At 36.6% G+C, this 24,600-nt stretch overlaps 1 protein-coding gene across 27 annotated transcripts; it reads left to right on the forward strand.

Annotated features, from left to right (window-relative positions):
- The first annotated feature begins 954 nt into the window (after positions 1-954).
- On the forward strand, positions 955-12,707 carry LOC145558253 (uncharacterized). Of its 27 annotated transcripts, XM_081619430.1 has the most exons (11): positions 955-1,232; positions 1,703-1,787; positions 3,061-3,218; positions 4,944-5,011; positions 5,827-6,024; positions 6,142-6,270; positions 6,382-6,439; positions 6,567-6,616; positions 6,708-6,791; positions 10,470-10,522; positions 11,628-12,707. In XM_081619430.1, the coding sequence occupies exons 6-11, from the start codon at positions 6,217-6,219 to the stop codon at positions 11,776-11,778; spliced, it is 450 nt and encodes a 149-aa protein (XP_081475556.1). In that variant the 5' UTR covers positions 955-1,232; positions 1,703-1,787; positions 3,061-3,218; positions 4,944-5,011; positions 5,827-6,024; positions 6,142-6,216; the 3' UTR covers positions 11,779-12,707. The 27 variants fall into 27 exon arrangements, 11 of the variants coding, with proteins under 11 accessions (XP_081475556.1, XP_081475557.1, XP_081475558.1 ...); XR_014092407.1 differs by having other exon boundaries at positions 3,045-3,218; positions 5,832-6,024; positions 6,382-6,616; positions 11,628-12,146; XR_014092409.1 differs by lacking the exon at positions 11,628-12,707 and adding an exon at positions 11,067-11,619 and having other exon boundaries at positions 3,045-3,218; positions 5,832-6,024; positions 6,382-6,616.
- Positions 12,708-24,600: the final 11,893 nt, after the last annotated feature.

Here is a 24,600-nt window from a genome sequence, read left to right on the forward strand (position 1 = left end):
AAGAGAATTAGGCCCTGTTCTCTTCACCTTAATTTTGCTGAACTGAAATTATTTTTACTGAACTGAAATTATTTTTGCTGAACTTAAATTATTTTTGCTAAACTTAAATTAATTTTACTGAACTGAAATTATTTTTGCTTAACTGAAATTATTTTTACTGATTTTCTATTATAATTCTTCTTTAAGAAAACTGAATTTTAGTGAACTGAAATTATTTTTACTGAACTGAACTGAAATTATTTTTACTTAATATTATTTTTTTAAGGTGAATAGAAAAGGGCCTTACAATGAATTATCTTGTGACTTTGTGATTAATTTAATAGTTAATTTTCATTAAATGAGGATTATAATTAGACAGTAAAAAAAACCTTAGCCTCCTTTTCTCTCTTCTCTCTTCTAAACCTAGTCTCCATTGTCAATTTTTAAAGGGGCTTCCATCGGATTTCACCGGTGGAAAGCCCCAGTCTTTATTTTCTTTTAAGCCTTTTGTTTTAGGTTGCAATAATGTCTCCCTCGAAAGAAAGAGTTTATCTCCTTCGAAAGACAAGGTTTTTTCGATCTCCTTCGAAAGACAAGGTTTTTCGTACTCCTTCGAAAGACAAGGTTTTATTTGTGCTTAATTTGGTCTCCGGTTGTGCGGTGCTACTATTGATTGTGGCTCGAATTTGGGTTACGGAATCAACACAAGAATTTATTTTCTCATAAAATTGCGAAGCGACGACGGATCCACTCAAAAAGTTGTATGAGACAACGAATCGAGAATATGCCGAATTGTTATATTTATGTATTTGGATTCTTAGCCGTTCCCCGATTAATTCTTGTTAGATTTTGTTAAATTCGTTTTCATTATCGTTCATTGTCAATTGTAGATGCCGTATGACTTATATCATTGAAATTTAGTCTTCTTTAGGACTTTTTTCAAAAAAATAAAATTTAATAGTTAATTTTCGAACAGATTCAACATTAAAAAAAGGAATGTACTCGTATGAAACTACAGCGCTACCCCTGTACTTGGACAAAGATAGTCACATTAACGTGATCTAGTCAGTTTTTGTTCTACTCGTCTACTCCACAGGAAACTAAACTATTTTGTGTTCTCTAAAAAAAAAAAAAAAAAAAAAAAAAAAAAAAAAAAAAAAACTATTTTGTGATTTGTCGGTAAAGATACCTCTTCCTTTGACTCACCACCACCGTCCACCGCGCGCATCCATGGTTGGCAGACCATCATCAAGGTCAGTGTTTGTTTCATCTTTTGTAGGATTGGTTTTAGATGTTTATATGGTTGTTGATTGTTGATTTGTTTTCTATTTGTTTTTTAAATTTATAATCATTGTGATGATGTGATTGAAATTGAGGATAAGATGGATTTAATTCAAATGGAAATTGATTTTCTTATATGTCAATCTCAATTTTAGGTCGCTGTTGATTTTTCTAGCCAGAAAGATGGAAGGAATCATAAGAGATGTGATTTTCTTTTATTGCTATTATTTTCTACAGATTTTGGTTGTTAAATGTTAATTGTTAAAGTTTGTATCTGCGGGTATTCTAATATCTTTGTAACTGCACAAAGTCCTGAAAATTTGAAGACTTTGTTTGAGTTTATCTGCAACGGATTTGATTCATTGGATTACAGGTTTCGAAGTTTGTTATGAGTTTAGATTGACCTATACACCTGTTGTGGAATTATGACTTTCTTTTACAGGAACATATGGACTATGACTTGGTCTAGACCTTTAATCCCAAGTCTAAAGAATGAAACCTACAAACAACACAGCCAAACAATCCAGGTAATGAACTTTTGCTCTTTTTTTTTTTTTTTTTTTTTTTTTTTTTTTTTTTGCTTCAGCATTCATCCTTCAGCTATTGACTAAGTATGGTCTTCTCAAGAACATTAGGATGTCTAAAGAAAGCAAAGTTCAAATGGTAAATTCTCAGTGTTCAATGCCAACTTGGAAATAATTAAAGTATTATTTGTTAGGATGAGCCGATGAGGCATAACATAAGGTTGCATACTGTAATTTGTCATTTGTTCGACCCTGTTACCTTTCACTATGCTCATACCGTTACTTTCCTAAGCACATAGAGAACCTTCACGATTGTAGAAAACTGTTACAAGTCAGATTTCAACAAGCTTTGTCAATTAAAGTCCATTTGGATAGGTGCTTCTATACTTTTATATGCCTGAAAACAGGAGGCATATGATGTTTGTTACTTCACATTTGGCCCCTGGTCAATTTTCTGTTATCCTTGAGTTTTTGGGTTTTTCAATTTGTTCCCCTCCCTCATCCCAAGGTAGCACATCTTGTTAGAGAGTGAAACAAAAACCACTCCATGGTTACTAACCACTGCTACCTCCCCATCATAACTCACCATGAGATTATCACTAACCCTCAAATCTACACTACTCCAATAATTGTTTGATGAGAGAGAACGAGTATCTGATTGAACGTAATCCTTTACCATCATGTATCATCATGATCAATGTCCAAATTCTTCTCAGAGTGGGCTTGCCAAGAAGAAAGTGGCCAAGCAAATTTAGTTCTAACATACCTGGATATGGGGATTCTAAGGCTATAACCTATAGTTTATCTTTTAATTTCCTGATGTCCGAAGGACAGCGAATGAGAACCATGAGGAGAAGAAACCCATGGGAGAAATTGTAGAAAAATTGTCTGCTTTGGCAATTTCTGTAATCCAAACGGTTGCTTATGTCTTTTGGTTGTTCATATGACTGCAACTTTTGGTATTAATTTTGGATTGTGAATTTGTACTTGTTTATATCTACTACCTCCGTTTCGTATTAGTTGCAACTTTGGAATATTTTATATCTCACAAATAATACCCCAAAGTTACAACTAATAAGAAATGGAGGTAGTAATATGTTTCATCAGCACTTGCCTTTTGTATTCTGTATCCCTGTTTATATCCTAGTGTTGATTGACTTCATTGCCTCATCATTCATCAGCTCTTATGCTTAAGTGACAATCTTTATGTTTTTGGCTTATATAAAGTCTGCCATCTACTGTATGCTAATTGCCTATTAGAAATTTGTCTTCACAGATGTGGTTCGAACTGTTTTGCCTAGCATCATACCACCATCATACAGGGGTACAACAATACGGTACTTGTACTATGTTAGAAGCACTTTTACTGGGAAATGGTTGATATTGGAAAATGGCCACGCAGAGAGTGATCTGGCTCAAAATATTACTGGACTGGTTAGTTCTTATTGATTTTCTTATTTTTCTTGCCCTTTTGAATTTAGAGAATTCAAAGTCCGCAACCATTCATTATCTCAGCACCCTTCTTTGCTATGTCTCATTGTCTCACTTACATAGGTGGTTTTTTTGTTTCAGGTTTTGTATTTAGATTTAGGTTTAACACAATTGATCTACTTGTTCTGTCCACCTCATTCTGATGACCATTTGTGGTATGCCTTATTGTAGTGTCAATTCTTTTCTCATACGGCCATTGTGTCTTATTGTCTTGGCTGGTACTCCCTTTGCTCTATGTTAGCTGGTGTTTTTGCTTTTTAAAGAGGAACTTAGACTGATAATTATTTTGAAACACTGAGAAATATAATATAATTTGGTAGATTCGTAATTATTTAAAATTTATTTTGTTGTAATTTTTTAGTCAATATACCATGAGAGATGTTTGCGGTCAAAGTTTGATCGCGAAACAACGGTTAATATGGTATGGAGGAAGTATGTATTATTCTATTCTTTTACATGACCTTTTCAAACATTACCGTGCCAAATGACTTTGGCATTTTAACCTTCTACTCTTGAAGTAGTTCTAAGTCAAACCCAAGAAACTCAATCTCTTCAATAATTATCCCCAAAGAAGGCAAAGATCTCCTCCCAGAAGACCTCTCTCTGATGAGTCTGGTGTGACGGACAGGGAGTGCTTCTAAAATCATGGAATCAAGTGGCGAGTGCAAGGGTTTTTGTAAAGTTAATCTGTTGATAGTAAAATTGTTCAATTGGAATATGAGAAAAGGTAGTAATAAAAAAGTTGTTGCAAAATTTGCCGATGACATAAAATTTGAAGAAGAGTTTAGAAAGAAAGTCTGCTTTCATTGCTATTGCTTCAAATTGGGGGAGTAGAAAGTTGTGTGCTTGAAAGATATGGAAGTACTGTTTGATGAATTTTAAAGCTTAGCCCACGTTCAAGCTAGAGATTTACAATAGGTTTTTTCAGTTTACGTGAAAGAGTTTCCTTAATAATTGAATTGGCCCAATGGGCACTTGACATAGACAAGGACGAATATGGAGAGAGTGAAGAAGACACTTTTGCTTTTTATATCGTTGTTATAGGATAATTGTCAATTCAGATAACTTTGACCGAGTTATTCAGTTATACGGTAAGGTAGGATTACATAATACACACGTGTTGAGGGTACCAGTTGAAGCTGCAATTGTATGAACAATTTTCTTAAATAATGCTACAAGAAAGACTTATGCCTTGTTCTTTTGAACTTTTTTTTTTCCCCTGAATTTTAGTTTAGCTCAGCTCCATTCAATTCAATTTGTTTCAATTTAGTTCATCTTAAAAAATTAACATTGTTTACTCTTACTGTTCAAAGAAGGTCAAACTGATGGTCTTGTTTTCTAATACTGCCAGAGAGAGTAAATATTTGGAGGTCATATTGATGGTCTCCATTTTTCACTTTTTACCATTTGTTACTATATATATTATACATGTACATTGTTATGAAGAACCACTAACATGTCTAACACCATTAGTGGTTCTTGGGTAAAGCCACTAACAGTATTAGTGGCTCTAAGCTTGTTGGCTCGACTTCTCCAGCTCTTACAAATCTAGTTTGGAGTTTCAGCCAATCCGGTTACGGCTTTGTAGAACCCTTGCTGGAAAATATCTTCTGTTTGTGTTGTTATACATTGAAATTGCAATTAATAATCTTTTTGTCATATTTTTAGAGATTGTACCAATCCAGACCATTCAAACAGATATATATCGGAAAGAGCTTGATGGGGATTCAGAGTGGGTAAGCTGATGAACCTTGTCTTCACGAATATTTCATGTGATATCCTGTATTCTCATCAAAGCAATCGATACAGCAAATTTCCTGGTGCTATTTATTGCTTTGAAAAATCTCTTCAGCTTATCTGCTTATGTGACACCAATGACGCTTGTGCTCACCATTTTTCCATGTGTGCCCGTTAATTATGAATATAAGAGATACCTTCTTCCTGTCTCTCTCTGAAAATCTCAAGTAACTCTGTAGTACCAGAAGGTTGAGGAAAAGTCAAAAATATGAAGAGGCTAGGGTCTAGTTAAAATGTCAAAGGGGTTTTTGAATTTCATATTGTACTTCCTTAGTTTTTGCTTAATCTTTTCAAGATGCCATTAAATCTTTTCGTTTTCAAAAAATTTAGTTTTTGTTTCTATTTATGCTTATAAAAAATATATAGTAAACTATATAACAGAATTCAGCTTGTTGAGCCACAAAATGTTCTGTTTCTTATCTGGGGTGCATAAAGTTAAGTCTACGCCACCCAGGTTGAAAGTGGACAGGTCAAAACATATGTCCTCCCTCAATCTGTTCTTATCTGAGAATATCTTTTATTGTTTATTGAAAGTGGACAGGTCAAAACATATGTCCTCCCTACAACTATATCTTAAATTTGGACATGTTGGAACAGCTAACACTCAACTGTGTCGTTGCATCATTAAGTTCAGAATATTCCACGTCACTCTTGGGTCTATATATTACTCCGACATCTTGTATTCAATTCCAACCATCATAACTTGAGACAGCTGTGATATGAATCATTTCTTAGTTTTGAGCTTTCTTTAAAGGTTAGGGCTAATGATATATATGATGGAGCTGAGGAAGGCTATGATAGTTCGAGGGATGAAATTTTATCTGTTTCATCAATAGACAGTCTTCACAAGTCATTTGGCAGTTCACTGTCTTTACAAGGATCGGCCTCAAGGTCCTTTAGAGATCCCCCTTGCATGCAGAAGCCGATGAAGTTCTACATTATTTAGTTGGGGGTAAGTAAAGCAGCTGATGTCTTTCAAGTAACTGGCTTCTTTTTCAAGGCCTTTTAAGTTATGAGTAGTGTTATATATCCAATTGTGATACAAAGCAAATTTTCTCTCTGCTACCAGATATTTTGTCATCCAAGAGTCCTTCTGTTATCTCTCCAAGAGTGCAAAGAGGATATTCAAAAACTTTTTCTAAAGATGAAGATGAAAAGGGACCATCTTCTCCCATCCAAACTACAGAGGCTGCTGCGTGTAATTGTTACAATTTCATGTCTCGATTGTCTCCTACATTCTGTTTCTGCACTTCAAGCATCATTTATCATGTTTCTGTACATTCTAATTAGATTTAAACATTTTCTGCAGCAGAAGGCTCTATACGAGGCGGGTCTTACATCAAGCTTGATGATCAAGTTCTGCTCAGGTTCTCACCCAAGAAGTCAGATTCAAAATATTATTTCAGTGATATGGTAAAGTTGTAGGATTGCATAGTGGAAATTTGTGCTCTGTCAGATTCCAAAATTCGATTTTTACACTTTGGTGATAGATAGGTGGGACCCTTACCTTTTTTCATGAAGAAGGAACAAGGAGGTGCCTTAAGGTAAATAATTTTTCACAAATGAAAACATCATGAATAAAAAGTCAGATGGTTTGCGGTGATGTAAATGGCTATGAGACTTGTTTTTTTCCAGGTCTCGATCACCTTGGAGATTTCGGAGACTATAAATCGGCGTTCTGTCCACCCATCCCGGAAGAACTCCCCTACTCTTACAAAGGTGTGCTTGTGTTTTCTCAGTCATCTCTTAAAAAAAGCCTAAGTTGCTTTATGCTTGCTCTTCTTGCTATCCTTCCTGGATATTTTCCTGCACATTTTATAAAGCAGCTCGTGAAAATTTGATACTCCGTATTTTATTAGGGGTACCCAAGTAAAACTTCACGCAATAATTTTTCATGCTTTCCATCTCCCTAATCTTCTGTATTTATAGAACCAACTAACCTCCTAGCTTCCTCTCCAAGCCAATCCCAACAGATTTTTATGCATTACCAATATTGCCCCTCCCCTTACATCGGTTTATTACAGGATTTCCTTAAAGAGCTAGAGCAAATCAGTTTGTATGTTTTCGTATCAGTTGCAGCACTGGCTACCTTCTCTGGTGATGGTGCTTCATGTTATTTTTTTTAGCCACAAATCGCTCCTTTCTTCTCTCTTTAAATATATCCTCTCCTACTCCACCCTACCTCCACCCCATTGAAAGTTTTGGGTGGGATTTTTTAACACATAGAAGGGCTAGAACTAGTGAAGTCTGTTTAACCTATCGGAATCATATCATATACAAACCCTAAAAAAATAATAAAAATATAATGGGATAGATGAATAAATGCTTACCATACACTAATCTCAAGACATACACCAATTAACCTAATCAGACGTCGCATAAAGCCCTTCCTTTCCCTCCATTTCCTTCAATCTAAACACACTCTTTATGAGCATAAATTTTATTAGTGCTTAGTTTTGTGGAAGTGTTATTTCTCTTAATCCTTAATACTTGTTATAGTGAATGCCCTTTAGGATTAATCTCTCATGCGTAAAGATTCTCAATACAAACTTGATAGAGATAATTACCCCCAATTATATAGTATCTTCCACTATATTAGCCCTTGTATTATATTTCAAAGTCATATCTCTACCTTTTAACTTCAGTTTTTGTTGTTTTGTTCTAATCACGAACCTTCTACTTAGCAATTAATGTCTCTACTTTACATACCTTGAACAATTTCTATTAGCTTTAGCTTTTCTTCCATCGACCAAAACTAGAATTACTAGATGCATTAGCCTCTATGAAAGCTTTATCAAAGTACAGTATGGGTAGAATTCAATAGCTTCCTTAATTCAATCAAAAGTCTCATTTAATTTCACAAGTAGTGGTTAAGCAGTTTTGGCTTTACCTTCTAGTTAGAGGTGATCTTGGGCCGTGTCGGGTTGGGCTTTGCCTATCAAATAGGACCATTTCAGGCCTGAGCAAAAAAAATTGTGCCCAAAAATATGATCAAGTCGGATTTTAGGCCCAAAAAATTACCCAAAACCACCTTTTTATCGATCCTATCGTGCTTGGTTTGATTAGGTCTAATTCTAATAGCCAATGAACCCTCACAAATGGTCTACGGGATCTTTGTTTTTGGTCTTTAGTGTTGTGTTTTAGCCTTTTAGGTCATTTTAATCATCCCTTTTCCCTTCTCCTTATGCCCAAAGCTATCTACCCTCATTCCTATCCCGATGGTTTGAATAACCACCACCGACCCAACAACCATAACCCCTTATTGTCCAACTCCCCCGGCCCCAACCACCAACATTCCCACCCATCAATGTCAAAGCCACTCCAAATCTATGAAATTTCTAATTATCATCCATAATCAATCAAATCACCATGAATCATCCACCACCCATGAAAATTTCCCTAGTCATAATTAAACCAATCCCCACTGACATGCCCCCCCCCCCCCCCCCCCCCCCCCTTCAAAACTCAAAATGTCACATTTACATACGGGCCTAAATCTACCGCAAGTGTATGGGTCAATTACTATAAATATAGGGTGAGTAAGGTATCGTATTCACAAGGAGGACAACTCAATTACCAAATTAAGAAACTAAAATATTATTTAGACGATGTAAATTAGGAGAAAAGTACTACTAAATTATAATAAACGATAAGAGTTGTAAACTAATAAAAACGACAGACAAGTATTAAGAAATACGTACTTATCACCTATAAATTAGTTTGTTGTTCCTTTTTGAAACTCCCTATTCTCCACTCCCTTTTGTTGTGTTTGTTGAGAGGGACATCCATAAGTCGAGCGTTGAAGTACAATCAAATTTCAGCCAAAAACCATTCTCGAGTCTTTTGATGTCTTCTAATTGATATAGCTGGACTGTAGGTCAGTTTCCGTGTCAGCTCACTGTGCACTTCTGAGACACTAGCTGTCCACCATTCATAGTCGTGCAGGCGAGTTCGGATGGCACTACTGCTATCCCGAGCTTCATCAAATAAAGCAATCAATTAAATCTTCGTTCAATTATGTTTTTTTATACAACTTTACGCAACAATGGAAGTTGAAAAACTTTTTATATTACCTATTTTATCTAGCATATCTTGCATGTCATACTGCTGAGCCAAAACACAAATATTATGTACGTATTCTTCCAGGGTGAATGCAGTTAGTTTTCCATGTTTGTTCCATTGGTGTTCTAAGTGTTCGTGTTCTTTATCATGTGAGAAATTAGGCGAACATTTCTGGAATACAGCACCTATGTCATTGCAGAATACCTGTAAATTGAAATTTAGTTAATATAAAACATTTCTATTTATCAGTGATGGTTTTTCTTCTTCTTCTTTTTTTTTTTTTTTCCTTTTTTGTTATATTACTATGAACTTGACTAAGTAAAGATGCTGAAGTATATATTAAGAGACCATAGATTCTATTTCTAAATTTTATATAAATATGATTATATTCATTATCCATCTTTAATTTATAAAGCTGTTTTAGTAGTGCAGAATCCATCTTTCAGCAACAAGGCTAGGGTGTCTTTCACTTCTTTAGTTCGTGCTAGCTAACATCTAAATAGGGCCCTTGGCTTACTATTGAACCTTCAACATTAATCATTAAGTTTGAAACCTCGGTGTTAGATCCTCAACATTTTGTCAACCACTCCACTATTCAGGTTCTTGAAAACCTTCAGGCCTTCACACCTAGGGTTATGTTTTTAGCTTTCCTCTTTAAGCCGGAGTATTTTATAACATATAACATTATTTTCTACAATAAATCTATACAAATTTACTTACATCCATGTTGAAATCCTCTTAATTAGCTGCTGCACCAGATGTCGCAGCAAATTTCTCATCCACGTGCCGCAACCCATGAACGATAAATTTATCCACACTGTGCTTTTTTGCATATTGCCTCAATTTTGGCATCTCATCCTTATATAAGGTCTGGAATGACTTTGGAAGCTGTGTATTTTTCAACAATGAAGTAGGCAAAATTTAAAATAAATTGTAATATGGAATATAAAAGGTAAAACAGACTACCATCAGGCATAAAACATATGTCGCCTCCGATGGGTTGAAATTAGAAGGGATGGGCGGTAGACGTAAGGTGGACAACAGTGGGGGTTGGCCTCTGAGCGGTCTCGAAGGTGGTGGATGTGATGGTCTTACACCTCCACGCTTCATAACCTCTAAATAAGTTGGTCCTTTAGTGTTCGTTCCCCCTGACTGCTGCTCTTCTCCCCCTGACTGCTGCTCTCCTTCCCCTGAATGCTGCTGTCATCATGTGTAGGTGTTAGTTTACTTTTACATATACCATTTTTCTTTAATACTTCCTATTGTATATCCTAATATTGATATTTGTGAAGTGCATAAGAAGAAATAATGACAATTTTGCCTTTTATAATGCAGTTCAAGGACTACAAGATAAACTTTGGGAAGGTGGATTTGGCATTGTTTATAAGGTGATTATATCTTTGTATATGTTAAGCTTGTCATTTTTATTTTATTTTATTTATTTATTTTAGTTTGAACGGTGTTAAGCTTGTCTTATTACTTAACTACTTTTTTTGTTATCCCGTTATACTTTTTGCAAAGGATAAAACATTATATTAAGCCCAGTAAACCACAACCACTTTTAAGGTAAACCCCTGCCTACTCATCTTCACATGTGGCGCTTTGTGCCATGTAATAGTTTTAAGCTTAGCTCAACCAACACAAAATTAAGCACAATTTATCAGTCATTATAAACAGAAGAAAATAGGGAAAAGTTGAACACATTAATAACAGAAGAACATATTTAACACAAATTAGCTTACCTTCAAAATTTTCCTCCTGACAGCGAGAATCCAGGCAATCTCCACACACCATTCCAAGTAAGCAGTAGCTTTCACTGGACAATACAAATAATTTCAGACGCCCTTATAATTGAAATAAAAGGATGAGTTGTAACTAGTCCATATAATTCATGAAATCTACCCTAAACTGGGAAATGACATGTTTTTATAGATTATCAACAAATGGAAAAGCATTGGGACCTGTCAGGGAAGATGTAGATAAGGAATAGAAGAAATCTTACCCATGGTGAATAATTTCTCTGTCAGGGAAGCCGAGTGATCAATGGGGCAAACCAACCAGGGAATTGCAAATAATACCAAACAAAAGTACATGAGTAAATTCTTCCCTTGGAGTTCTACCACACGAATTCTTTTATCACATCGAATAACAAAATCCCATAAATCATGAACCAACGAAGACACTAAGGCGAGTACCCTGAGCTTGTTCAGTTCTCTTTGCACAAGGCCTTCTTTGGTTAAAGGATATTTGTCAATGCCAAATTTCCATATGATATTTCTACCACAAGGATTAACAAATTCACCTTGGCATCCCACACTGATGATATCATTGTCATCTATGCCGCAGACTTTCTGTGTGTCTAAGGCTTACAGAGTTGTTGAAGGAAAAATGCCACCAATATATCTTAAACTTCCTTGACAGAATATCCATTTTCTCCATGTGATGATGATATACCTTATTGAGAGTGTACATGAAATCTACTGCGATACACAGGTATAACCCAACAAGCTTCCTGCTGAGTTCTGAGATTGCCTTCGCTTCCCGAACATCTGAATTAATTCTACCAACATCAGAGGGCTTGCACTGCAACAGTTTCGAAAGATTGGATGTGGTGCTTTTCCTTGATAGAAAGTCTTTTTCATAAAGTTTCTGCTGATGCTCTCGAGTAAAGGGAAAGGCATCAGCCCCATAAAGCAACACGAAAGTAGGACGTCCATTGAACAAATCAATTCTGATATCATCTGGGATGAGACACTTAGAAGGACCTTTGAAATCGAGGTATTCACATATAAAGTCACAACGCTTTGAGTCATTGAATGGTACTACGAGACATGGATCAATCATAAACCCTAATTTATGATTACATGTATTATATTTTCGGCCCATACCCGGCTCTTCATTCCGATTATAAACTACATTTTGCCTATCCATCTCTGTAAACTTCCCAAATCAAACCTGTTTCAAAAGTTATTGCAAGTCAAATAAGTATGTACTATTACTCAAGTATAATTCAAGTCAAGAATATATATATACACATCAAATCACACGAAATATCGCCATGAGACGCATTCTTGCTTCCACTGCCCCTAAAGATTTCCAAAACAAACCCTAAATCACGTTTAAGTTTCTCATCTTTACCCATCATCTTCATAATTTTTATTATTATCATAGATTGATTTAGTTGAAATCGATTCTAGGTCCTAGAAATTCAATGTAGCAAGATCAAAAAATATGAACACGCAAATTAACCTCATACGATAAGTTTAATACGAAGTACAGTATATGAATTCCTCTACTAAATTTCCACATATTTTGGGTTTCTTTGAAAGTGAAGAAAATTAAAAATCTAAGTAGAGAATTACCAGGCCAGAAAATGAAGGAAGCAGCAGAAGATGTTTTGCTCCTACAGCAATGTAATATGTAAAAACTCGTATTAACTTTTCTTTTTAAAATTTTTTTGTTTTATGAAAAGGGAAAATACTTTCTCTGTTTTATTTTTTTATTACACTATTTGTTATTTCAAGCTTGTCATCAATTTGACGATTAATAGTTTTAAGTATATTTTGTAAAAAAAAAAAAAAAAAAAAAAAAAAAAAAAAAAAAAAAAAATTAATTTAGAAAATTATATTTCAAGATGAATTTAATTAAATCTCACATTCTCACATGACTTTTTTTTTTTTTTTTTTTTTTTTTTTTTTTTTTTTTTTTTTGTGAAAGTAGTAAGCGAGATATGTGTACACTGCATGAAATAATGATTTGATTCAATACTCGACAATTATAGTTTACATCAAAGAAACCATGATTTGATTCTATAACTTATGTATTTGTTAGAAATGATTAACTTTAGTAGATGTCATATACTTTTTATTAATCAATAAATTATATTATTAAAAAACTGAATTAAAATGATTCAATTTTATTACGCATACAAATGAGTTTTGAGCATTGTGTTTGGAGAAAACAAAATAGGATAATGAATTATTTATGTTTTTTTTTTTATATAAATTATTACTTTGGTTTATGTATTATTCATACAATTAGTATTAGGTACTACTGGAGTACTATTCTCATGGTACTCCAACATATTAAATGAAATAACACATCTTTAAAACAAAATAACATAAAAAGCTGTGAGAGTATATAAATCAATATAAACCTAAAATAAGCAAAATTTCAATTTCATTTCTCTCTCCACTTTCTCTCTCCCCACCTTTTCTCTCTCTAATTTCCCAACCCACCATTTTAGCATCATCAAATCTTTAATTCTTCTCAACAAAAACCAAAAAATTTCTTTTGATTATTATTTTAACCACTCAAACAAGCACAAAATTGCTCAATCAAAGCTGAAAATCAATTTCACTACATAAAAAATGGTTTATAGTTATGAAAAATATAAAGAAACGACAATTATGAACAAGAATGAGCAAAACAAAGTAAGTATATTTAATTTGTTTTGTTTTTAGTTTAATTAATTGAAAATGATACTGCTAATTTGAACTAAATATGTTAATTTGATTTGATTCAATCGAATCGTTATTTTTGAATTTGCCAAAATGTTGTGTTATTTTCATAAAACTTTATGTTATTTTACCAATTAAATACTATGTAGTTCTACTAAAACATTATGTTATTTTACGCAGATCTTGTGTTGTTGTTTGCTAAAATAACCTTATGTTACTTTGCTAAAACATTGTGTTACTTTACGTAAACCATGTGTTATTTTGATAAATTCTAGTGTTATTTTGTGGAAACCTCAGCCCGTGTTATTTTACTATAAACTTATGTTATTTCACACGAACCTTGTATTATTTCAGTGAAATCATTTATTATTTTGCTAACAGATTATTGTGTTATCTTACTTGAACTTTTTGTTATTTTGCTTCAAGTTTTTGTTATTTTCAAATGTATGTTATTTTTACAGAACAATACGTTAATATCCCTCTCCGAAAAAATTCGCTCACTTTATTTTTTTTACGTAAAATTTCTTCTGAAAATTCTCATAAATTTGTTCGATTCTTTTTCTCTTCTTTAAATAAAATCATCTTCATTCAAATTGTTGTTCAAATTTTATCAGATTCTCACAAATATAAAACACTTAATTGATTTTTAGGGTTTTAATTTTTCTATTTTTTGAAACAAAGGGTTTTAATTTTTCTGATTTTGGTAATTTGAGCAATTAGCTCTTCAATTCAACAAAAGTTCTTAATAATAGAGTGATTATTTGAAAATTTTTGAAAAATAAAGTAAGACAAAGGGAAGAGCAAAAGAACAAAAATAGAAGAAGGATTTTTTTTTTTAATTCAAAAGCTAGTATTTGACCCCCTGGAGTACCATGCTCACGGTACTCCAGGAGTACTATAGAAATTGTGTTATTCATATACTTCCTCCGTTCTTTTTTATATATATTTGTTTCAATTATTACGCTTGTCAATGCATAAAAAGCTAACCATCAATATCTTTAAAAATTAGAATTTAGCTAACAAATCTGTACTAAGGTTTGCATTTATTTTTTCACCTTTTTATCTATCTTTTTTTTTTTTTAACAATTTGAGTACTGAAGTGATGATTTAGGCCAAATTAAAAAATTTACTCTCAAACCATAGTACCTTAGAGTTTTATAATAAATTTTTTACTGTTAAGGTAAAAAATAGTCTAAATTTTTGGTTGTTTAGATTTCCCTTCTTTCCTCTCACATTCTTTATTTTTAAATAAACTATTGACCAAACTATCAATCTTTTACAATTTTTTAATACTCCAACACTTACCAGATATGTCAATTCGGGTAAGCGGATTGAGTTTGGGTTGACCCACGACAGGTCGAGTCTGTTTGGGTCAAGGTTGCCCTTTTAACCACCTTGGTTCAGGTTGGGTAAATTTCGGGTCAAGGTATGTCGAGCTAGGGTCTGGTCAACTTCAAATCAGTTCATATAACACAAGAGTCGATTAGAAAAATGAGTCTATAACCCTTCTAAAAGCCCCAAGCACCAAGACTGTAGCAATTTTACTGTTCCTGAACAGGAAATTGACGGTTTTGCCCTCCCTTGCCCTTAGCACCCTTCCCTGATTGTAGAGGTGATCATTTGCGGGCTTGGGCGTGTAACACCCCAATAATTCTCTTTTAAAACCTTTAAATACCCTGAACAAAATCCAAGAGAATTACTGGCGTGCTACCGCCATGTGTTCAAACGTTAAGGCTATATCAGAAATTAGCAGCGGAAAAACTAACTCAGTTATAAATAAGTTTCAAACCAATAACCAAAACCAAATTAAATGATACAAGCTGGAACCATTAAGGCCCTTATTCAAAACCCAACAAAAGTAGTAAATAAATAAAACCAGAGTTTAAATAAATTCAAACTTAAGAAAAGAAATAAACTGCGAATAATAACCAACTCTCCACTCAAAATTCCACAACCCTGATGCGAATGCTGCATGTGTAAAAACCTGTAGTTAATCTGCTCCCCAATATTACAAGTGTAAAAATTGGATCGTCACAGGGTCATTGAAAGGCGAAGGCCATGACCAAAGAAAGACACACACAAAAGCACGCAATCAGCAAAGCTGAGTACATACAAGCTGCGAAACAAATAAGAAATCCATAACATGCTACTAATAATCAATCATCATGCATCATTAAATTCTAAACTCAACACACGACTCAACTATTAAATTTATTAAGACCTCACTAATTAATATTAACTGACTCATTTATTTATTTCATTGGATTTAGCAATAGACAAGGTTGTCCAACCCATGTCCCATTTGGAACATCAATAAAAGAAAAAACCCCATGCCTCCTTTCGGAAACATCAATTAACATCCAACGACCACGGGCGCGACTCCGTGACCGTAGTTAGTATGAGATCTCACCTAACTCCTAGTTTTAAAAAAAATATTTGAAATAGGAGACTCGTAGATCAGACGGCCTCGATAAAAGTACACGGCTAATACCCTGTGTACCCCAACCCCTGATTGTCATTACTCCAGAAGTGCACCAATCCAGAGTTTTATTGCTCATCCATTTTGCACTACTTTACGTGATTTACAGGTTTAGACTTGGTGATGACTCATATGCAAACAATACGATCAATCCAATATCAATTTAATCAAGTAAAACAACTTTTCAATTTCAATTCTTGATTTATTAGTGACAAGCAACATTTATTATTAATTCCTTTAACTACCTCGGTGTATAAACACCTTGAGTGCATAAGGCACCCCAAAACCTTAACCTCGTCTTATAAGACTTGAATTCTTCCGTTACTCATCCTATTTCAATAATCATGAATGAGTAATAAATTAATCATTACACCAATTGCATACCATTGCCTCTAAGCGCACCTTGCATAATTAGAACACAAATAATACTTGCAATATAAAATAGTGCACATCATATGAAATTCACAATGTATAACCAAACAATTTAACTCAGTCATCCCTATACATGATACTAAGTTCTCGATCCGTCCTTAAACATGCACCTACAAGCAAGGTTTCGTAACTTGTACGTACCTTGAATAAACGAATTGGTATGCCACTTTACTAACTAGAAATCACCTTCAATAAACTCCTCTCCTAAACCAAACAATAACATCTCAACCAAGACTCAATCAATCAAATTTACAGCAATACTAACTTACTTTAAAACCTTCAAAATCTAAATCAAACAACACTTTAAAACCTTCCTTTTAGTTAAAATTATAGGCTTATATATAGTTCTTTATATTTCCTTCATAAAAACCTTAAAATACATCATTATACATGAAATTACAGTAAGTTTAAAGTTTAATAAAAATCTTAAAATTATTTAAAAAACCCCTAATAATCTCCCTTTTTAATGGGTGATTAAACCCTCTTTATAAAACATCAAAAGTAGTACTTTGAAACTATTTTTAGCACTTAATACTTCAATAAAAACATATATTTATGCTTAATTAACTTTAAACATAATTAATTTTATTAATCAAACTCAAGGATAATATTTTAAGTATAAAAAAACTTCGTGAAAATCAAAAACTGCCCGAAAATCATATTTAGAGGCTGAATTTGGCCACGATAGGGTGGTGCATACTACCAAGGGTAGTGATTCTTTCTTACAACGTTGTTTCCACATGGAAAACACTACTTTTTTTTGTCAAAATCAGATGATTTCAGAACCTGATCGGGATTTAAACAGATTAATATTAACGAACGGAAATCTAAAAATTAAAACACGAATTTACATGTTCAAAATAATCTGGAATTAAGTTAAACTAATCATTAGTTATAATCACCAAAATTTCAAAACATCATTACTATAAAAGCCCTAAATCAATTGTTCATAAAAACTCTAAAATCATGATTTTCAATAATTGAAAACCCTAGGTTATAAAATTTACAAAATCTGAAAATTATGACACTTATAAAATCTGAAATTATAAAGTTTAATCATCAAAATACAACTTGATACTAATTAAATTACTTTCAAACAATAAAATCAAAATCCATAAATCAATAATTATAATTATACAAATTAATAAAATTAAGGAGAAAGAAAATAAGACTAACCTTTTTGTGTGGGAAATTTTTGGGGATTCATGGGGTATTTATAGGAGAGAATTGTAGGGTAAATAGGAAGATTGGGCCTCATAAAAATAAAGGGTCGATTAAGTAAACAAATGGGTTAGGCTTGTGTGATTGGACATAAATTGTAGAATAAAGGTGCATAAAATAATTTGTTCAAATAATTTTCGACCCAGATTAATAATTTGAAACTTTTGAAATTAAATTATGAAAAATAACAAATAAATATTATAAATAAAATAAATTTTCATTTATAAAATATTTAAAAATACGGGGGATTACAGGGCGGGTAGCGGGCCGGGTTTATGCTTATTTTTTTGTTCAACGGGCTTTATGTATCAAACCCGAACCCTTTTATGCGGGCTTGATACTTTGTCCATGCCCGCTTACTAAACGGGCCGGACTTGCCCGCGGGCTAACGGGCCTTAAATTTTTGTATTATTTTTTGTAACACTAATTAATCTATTATTATTTACATGTGCTAAAATTATTTTGGTAGCGTTGTCTTAAAATTTTTTATTCACAAATAATGATAATAGAAATTAAAAAGACACAAAAAATGTCATAATATAAAATTAAAATAAATAATTGTAACCAATAAAAGCTTATAGTTCACTATAGTCTTTGTGTATTGATTATTTTATTTTCTTAAATACACAAAGTATTATTTTTATTATTAAATACATTAATACAACACTAACTAAATAAAAATTATTAAAATAGTATTATTATTAATATAAACGGGCCGGGCGGGCTAGCCCACGACACATATTTTCTTGTCCATACCCTCCCATTTACATTAACGGGTCGGGCCTAGCCCGCCCAAACATCCAATTTTTTCAAAAAGGTTGTCCAAGCCCGCCTTTTTTGCGGGCCGGTTTGGGCGGGTTTAGCGGGTCGTCCCGCCCATGAACAACTCTACCTGATTGACCAAATTGCCAGGGGTGGTTCGGTCTTTTTGCTTTAACATTCCAGGTGTTCAAAGTGGGCTGACGCGTGGCATTCATCCTCTTGGTCTTTTCGGGTTGCCCATTTCTCTCTCCTGCTTTTGCTCCTCTCATCCTCACTTCTCCTAACTCGTAAGCATCCTCAAATTTCTCTCTCACTACTGCATTGAAGCGCACTCTGGGTTCTCCATTAAAGCGCACTCTGAGTTCTCCATTGTCTTATCCTTTGTTTTTTTTTCGCCTGATTTTGAAATTCTAGGATTAGGGTTAGGGTTTTTGGTTGGTTTTCAAGATACTCAAATCTTGATTTGCTTTAATCAAAATTCTTCATCTCTTTTGATGAAGTTGAGTCACTAGGTTCATTTCTTCTGCTGTAAATCGGTTGAATTGTAGTTTGAAGCAATGTTTACACCCCAGAAGAAGGTTTTTACGGGTTGGTCTTTGTCGCCGAGGAGAGAGAATCAGAAAATTCCAATGCCGAATTCGAATTCTAGCGCACGAATTTCTGAAAATGGAGGTGCGATTGTTGTTAGGGATGGAGACGATCTATATTTGGATGGAAGAACTGCTAAGCTTGAAAATGAGGTGGGTTTATTTGTTAATTATATCTGTTTTATCTTAATTACTCAATTCCCCCCCCCCCTTTTTTTTGGCATGAATTATGATTTTTTGCTCACCTGGGTTTGCTCTGTATTTACTATATTTTTGTGTGTCTTACTTTATTTTTTTTAATTCAATGAATTTTAGTATTTTGTGCTCTGATTTGAGTAGATTTGTAGTTTTGCTTAACGATATAAGTACTCCGTATTGTTTGAAGTATAATATTAATGAATGTTGGGTCTACTTGAGTAAGGTTAAGAATTAGTTGTTTTTTTGCCGTTTTTTAATTGGAATTCTGCTAGAGATTAGCTTCCCTGCAAGGCAAACAGAGTATTCACAGAAGAAATTAAGAGGAAGAAGGAAGATAGATTATATTGATGAATGGCAGAACTCAAATAATACACCTTTCTGTTTAGGGTAATTTTACCCCGCCACGTGGTCCAATAAGAGGATGACACGTGTCAGCCCCAGGATGGCCCAAAGTGGACCTATCCCTGCTTGACACGTGTCACTCTAGAAACCTAGGGGAAAATGGCAGCCTTCAGGCCCAAATCCCGAGAAAGCCGCAATGCGGCGCAGCCCACCAATGATTAGGGTTCAGTGACCTAATCAGGGGCACAAATCCCGAGGACCCTATAAATAGGGAGATTCCCCTCTTTTGGAGGGTGTTGTGGGTAAAAATACCCCGTATACGTGGACCAATCCCATAGTGACACGTGGCCCAGTTATAGGGTGACACGTGTCACCACGGGAAGATGCCACCTAATTCAGAGCCCTTAAGGCCGTGGACCAATCCCATAGTGACACATGGCCCAGTTATAGGGAGACACGTGTCACCACGGGAAGATGCCATGTGTTAAGGGCATCTGTTCCCTTAATAATCAACATGCCAGAAAGCCCTAATAACGTCAGGGCCCAAATCCCGAGAGATATCAATGAAAGCCGCAAAACGGCGCCCCCAGAGTAGCACGTGGCACTCACTGATTGCACAGCCAATCACGTCACGCAAATCTAGGGTATAAACCCTAGAAAGGGGCACGAGTCCCACCCCTATAAATACCCCAATCATTTATGATGAGGGGGGATTCAGACAATTGAAAACAACAGATCATTAAATAGCTCCAACTTCTCTCTACTTTTTCTCTCTAGCCTTTTCCGTTCTGATCACTGACTTGATCGTCGGAGGCGAATATTCCGTTGATCGGAGTATTCGTTGTTTTGCAGGTGGGACCGACTCATTGCCAGCAGAGCGTGACCATTATCCCAGGAAATCCAAAAAAGACCCGAAACATTTGGCGCCGTCAGTGGGGATACTCGTACGTTATGGCGATAGACGGCCAGACACCTAATCCAGGCGAGGATGGACATGTAGAGGATTTAATCCCTACGATCCGTACTAGCGATCCTCTGATAGCCACATTTGAAGAAGCTGATGACCCTCCTGTTACCGCAGCCTCTCTTAAGGCCGCGCTTAACAAACTCCAAAAAGAAATTGAAAACGGAGCCTCTACCTCTAGGCAGCCGCCTAGGAGAGAGGAACAGAGGGCTCCAAAGAAGACACACAGCAAAACAGTCCATGCAACGGACGCTGGAAACACTCCATTTCGAAGGCCGACTGGAAGGTCCCCGAGAGTACCGCGGACTAATTTCTCTGACTTGCTGGCGAAAACACAGTCGGCTGGGGGGAGGGGTAGGCAGCCTCGAAGAGAGGAGCCTGAGCCGTCCAGACGATGGAAGGACGCAAGAGATTACCTTCGGCATAAGCAGCGGGAACGCGTCACCTACTCGGACACGGCCTCAACCCCGACTATGCCGGATAATTTTTCACATCATTCTCTTTCCCAGCATACTAACACGGCCATCTCCAGTAGAAGTCAGGCAGTTCGCACCCCAACTCCTATTCCAGCCCAATCACTGCATTATCAACCTCAGGGGTTTAATGGCTTGATGCAGCCAAACCCCCAGGCATACGGACAATATGGGCCATATGGGCAGGTGTACGGACAAGCTCCCTATCTGGCTGGACCGTCCGTGCAACCGCAACCCATCGATTGGCAGATGCGCCTACTTACTCTGGGAGATAAGCCGCCCCCGTTTTCGCAAGATATCTTAAATGCCCCTCAGCCACCAAAGGTGAAGAGTGTACTTGTGGGAGCTTATGATGGCACGGGCAACCCAGAAGAGCACATCACCTCGTACAGGAACCTGATGTACTTGCAAAGCGTAGATGATGCTACTTGGTGCAAATGTTTCCCGGCCACTCTGAAAGGTGTGGCACAGGGCTGGTTCAACAGTTTGCCGGCCAGTTGTATCAATTGTTTCACTACTCTTAGTTTGCTGTTCGTGGGAAATTTTTCATACAACATAACGCCTCGAAAGACTAGCCTTAACTTGGCGACAATCGTCCAAGAAAAAAATGAGGGCTTACGCTCGTACGTCCAGCGATTTAAACAAGAAAAAGCCCAAATTCATAATCTACCGGACGAAATGGCTTACTCTGAATTTCTCCGGGGATTAAGGCACAATGGTTTTAAATTTGACTTGGTAAGGAAAAAGATTCGGACATACGGGGGTGTTCTGTGGGAAGCCGAAGCTTATATTGAGGCGGCGGACTTTTGTTCGCTCACAAAAGCAGAAGCGCCGGCCAAGGGGGCTGAGAAGAAACCTTCTCAGCAAGACTCGGCCGGCCAAAAGAAAGAAGGAAAAAAGAGAAAGGAAGTCTGGGTGGCTGATGGCCAGCCACAGAAATCCAAGAAGGTCAAGGCGTACGAGCCTCAGTTTGAATTCAACAAGGATTGTTATTCTATCTTGATGGAAATCAAGGATAAGTTTGAGTTTGAGAAGCCACAGCCGCTGAGAGGCCCGGCTTAGTATAGGAACAAGAACAAGTACTGTCATTACCACAAGGATGTGGGACATGACACGAACGATTGCATTAACTTAAAGAGACTGCTGGACAAACTAGCCGAGAAGGGCATGCTGAATTCATATGTGATGAAGTCCAAATTCACCTACACGCGGACAAACAACACGTCCGAGCAAAGACAAAAGAATGATAAGAACAAAGATAAAGAAGACGATGGCAACAACACTGATTCAGGCTTTGTGGCCGTGATATCAGGAGGATTTGCCTCAGGCGGTCCCACTATGAAAGGGATCAAGCAGGACGCCCGGAACCTGGGAAAGGTGATGCAGATGGATTCAGTGAAGGCTGAACCCTTCCCCGAAGTAATCATCAGTGAGGCCGATCGGGGGGAGGTCAAAGCCTTGCATAATGATCCCATGGTATTCATTATGAAGATAGCCAATTTGAAGGTCGGACGAATATTGATAGACACGGGTAGCGCGGCTGATATCATCAGCCTGACCGCCTTGAAGAATCTAAGCTTCCCAGAGGATGCTCTCCAGGACATCACTCACCCGCTGGTCGGATTTGGGGGGAATGTCATCCACCCAGTGGGGCGGATAGACTTACCTGTCCGATTCGGGCAAAAAGGGGAAGGAAGAGATATGGTTGTCCGCTTCTTGGTCGTGAAAGAATTGACTGGATATAATGTCATACTCGGCCGTCCTACACTAAATGCAGCAAAAGCAGTCATTGTGCCTCACCTAATGCTGATAAAGTTTGAAAGGACAGACGGGAAAATAGGTACAATCCAAGGAAGTCAGAAGATGGCTAAGGAATGCAATCAGTTGGCGGTTAAGCCTACAATGCGCGGACCAAAATCGTCCGAGCCAAAAGAAGAAGGAACCTCATTCCCAACACACCAGGTCGGCCAGAAGCGTAAGGCGACCAAGATAGAGCAAGCATAACAGCTAATAACTGTCGGACGGCCAGAAGAGCTACGCCCCCAGCTGGCCGGCAGTCACCAGGATATAGTGCTTGACCCCGATCAACCAAGTCGGACGGTCAGTGTGGGCACTATAGCTTTGGGTGTGCTTGGGGATGAGTTAATTCAATTATTGAGAGAGTTCAAGGATGTATTTGCATTTGATGTCGGTGAGATGCCAGGTATAAGTCCAGATCTGGCCGTGCACAAATTGGCTGTGAATCCGGCCGTTAAACCTGTCCGTCAGATGAAAAGGAATAATGGAGAAGAGAGGAATCAGGCGGCCGCAGAAGAAGTCAAGAAGCTTCTGGACGCCGGTTTCATTCGGCAATGCTATTACCCAGAATGGGTGGCCAATGTGGTCCTTGTCAAGAAGCCGAATGGAACTTGGAGAATGTGCGTAGATTACACCGATCTAAACAAGGCATGCCCTAAGGATAGCTTTCCCCTGCCTAAAATCGACCGTCTGGTTGATTCGACGGCCGGGCATGCCCTGATGAGCTTTATGGACGCATACTCCGGATTCCATCAAATTCCGTTATGGGAAGAAGACCAGGAGAAAACAACGTTCGTGACTGAGTAGGGGTTGTATTGTTACAAAGTTATGCCATTCGGCCTTAAGAATGCCCCAGCTACCTTTCAGCGACTTGTTAACACAGTCTTCAGAGATCAGCTCGGCCGGAATATGGAGGCGTACATTAATGACATGATTGTCAAGTCAAAAGAGTCGGCCGACCAATTGAAAGATCTACGAGAAACTTTCACCGAACTCAGGCGGCATAAGATGATGTTAAATCCAAAGAAATGTGTCTTTGGTGTTGAGTCCGGTAAATTTCTCGGATTTTTGATTGATCAACGTGGAATCGAGGCCAACCCTGAAAAAATCCAAGCTGTCATGGACATGAAGTCACCAAGGACAATTAAAGAAGTCCAAAGATTGACCGGCTGTTTGACCGCACTTGGTAGATTTCTGTCAAGATCAGGGGATAAGTGCCGCTATTTCTTTCAAACCATAAAAAAGAAAGCCATGTTTGAGTGGACATAGGAGGCCGAGGAAGCATTCGTACAGCTAAAAGTCCATTTACATACATTGCCTCGGCTTGTTAGTCCACTTAAGAGCGAGAAGCTATTCATCTATCTTGCTATCTCAGAACACTCCTTAAGTGTCGTCCTACTTGCTGATCGGGACGGCCGCCAGATCCCTGTCTACTTTATTAGCCACGTTCTACATAACGCTGAGCTAAGGTATCCCCCCATTGAAAAATTTGGCTTGGCATTGTACATGGCATCAAAAAAGCTGCGGCCATACTTCTTGGCACATTCAATTGTGGTCTACACAGACCAACCTTTGAAGAAGTCATTTACAACGCTAGAGGCAAGCGGCCGTATGCTGAAATGGGCCTTGGAAATGAGAGGCTTGGATATTACATTTGAGCCAAGAAAAGCAATCAAGGGGCAAACCTTTGCTGATTTTTTAGCTGAAATGACTCGGCCGGATCTTCAGACGGCCGGAGATCAAATCTGGAA

Source organism: Chenopodium album, chromosome 9 (genome assembly GCF_948465745.1).
Source record: "Chenopodium album chromosome 9, dcCheAlbu1.1, whole genome shotgun sequence".
NCBI lineage: Eukaryota > Viridiplantae > Streptophyta > Magnoliopsida > Caryophyllales > Amaranthaceae > Chenopodium > Chenopodium album.

Bases quoted from the DNA above. Each gene is read 5' to 3' on its own strand.
- LOC145558253 (XM_081619433.1), top strand. From the start codon at position 6,217: ATGAAGATGAAAAGGGACCATCTTCTCCCATCCAAACTACAGAGGCTG. The intron at 6,271-6,381 runs GTAATTGTTACA...CATTTTCTGCAG, and splicing joins AACTACAGAGGCTGCTGCGT to CAGAAGGCTCTATACGAGGC. The intron at 6,617-6,707 runs GTAAATAATTTT...GTTTTTTTCCAG, and splicing joins GAACAAGGAGGTGCCTTAAG to GTCTCGATCACCTTGGAGAT.